Genomic DNA, 759 nt, shown 5'->3' on the forward strand with positions numbered 1-759 from the left:
AAATGGTGCAATGACAGGGAGGGGAACACTGAAGGGCAGCCCTGGGGACAAGTACCACAAGACCTGGGCCAAGTACTTCCTCCGGTGAGTGGTCACAGGAGAGTGGTAGGTGCTGGGAATGCTGTGCCTGGGGCTGGAGCTGGCACAGACGTGACAGGGCCATTCACCATCTGCCCCACACCAGGTTCCTGGATGAATATGCCAAGTACAACCTGACCTTCTGGGCAGTGACAGCAGGGAATGAGCCCACGGCCGGTGAGATCGTGTTCTACCCCTTCCAGTGCCTGGGCTTCTCCCCTGAGCACCAACGAGACTTCATCGCCCAGGACCTGGGCCCACCGCCCCCCCCCGCCACGGCCAGCTCATCACATCAGCCTGCCAGAGAGTGATGCTGCCCTACTGGGCCCAGGTGGTGAGTCCCCATGGCAGCTCTCCCAGCCCCACAGCAGCTCTCCCAGCCCTGGGCACTGGTGACCCCTTTCTCCTGTCAGGTTCTCAAAGACCCTGTGGCCTCCAGTTACATCAGCGGCATCGGCATCCACTGGTACCTGGACTTCCTGGCGCCCATCGACCTGACGCTCTCCATCACTCATCACCTCTTCCCAGACTATTACCTCCTGTCCACAGAGGCCTCCACAGGCTCCTACTTCTGGGAGCCCAGGGTGGTGCTGGGTGGCTGGGACCGGGGGAGCAAGTACAGCCACAGCATCTTGACGGTAGGGCTGGGTGGGGGACACGGATGCACTGGCCACTCTGGCC

General features: G+C 61.9%; 1 protein-coding gene across 1 annotated transcript in view; it reads left to right on the forward strand.

Moving 5' to 3' along the window:
• LOC103802116 (glucosylceramidase-like) overlaps nt 1-759 on the forward strand; it is a gene marked incomplete at its 3' end in the record, with an annotated part of 2,778 nt that overhangs the window by 1,361 nt on the left and 658 nt on the right. Inside the window, 4 exon segments of the mRNA XM_009074569.1 lie at nt 1-84; nt 185-336; nt 339-412; nt 492-733. The exon segment at nt 1-84 is cut by the window's left edge and continues 35 nt beyond it. Coding sequence (XP_009072817.1) covers nt 1-84; nt 185-336; nt 339-412; nt 492-733 — 552 coding nt within the window.

Source organism: Acanthisitta chloris, unplaced genomic scaffold (genome assembly GCF_000695815.1).
Source record: "Acanthisitta chloris isolate BGI_N310 unplaced genomic scaffold, ASM69581v1 scaffold27145, whole genome shotgun sequence".
In the NCBI taxonomy this organism is placed as follows: Eukaryota; Metazoa; Chordata; class Aves; order Passeriformes; family Acanthisittidae; genus Acanthisitta; species Acanthisitta chloris.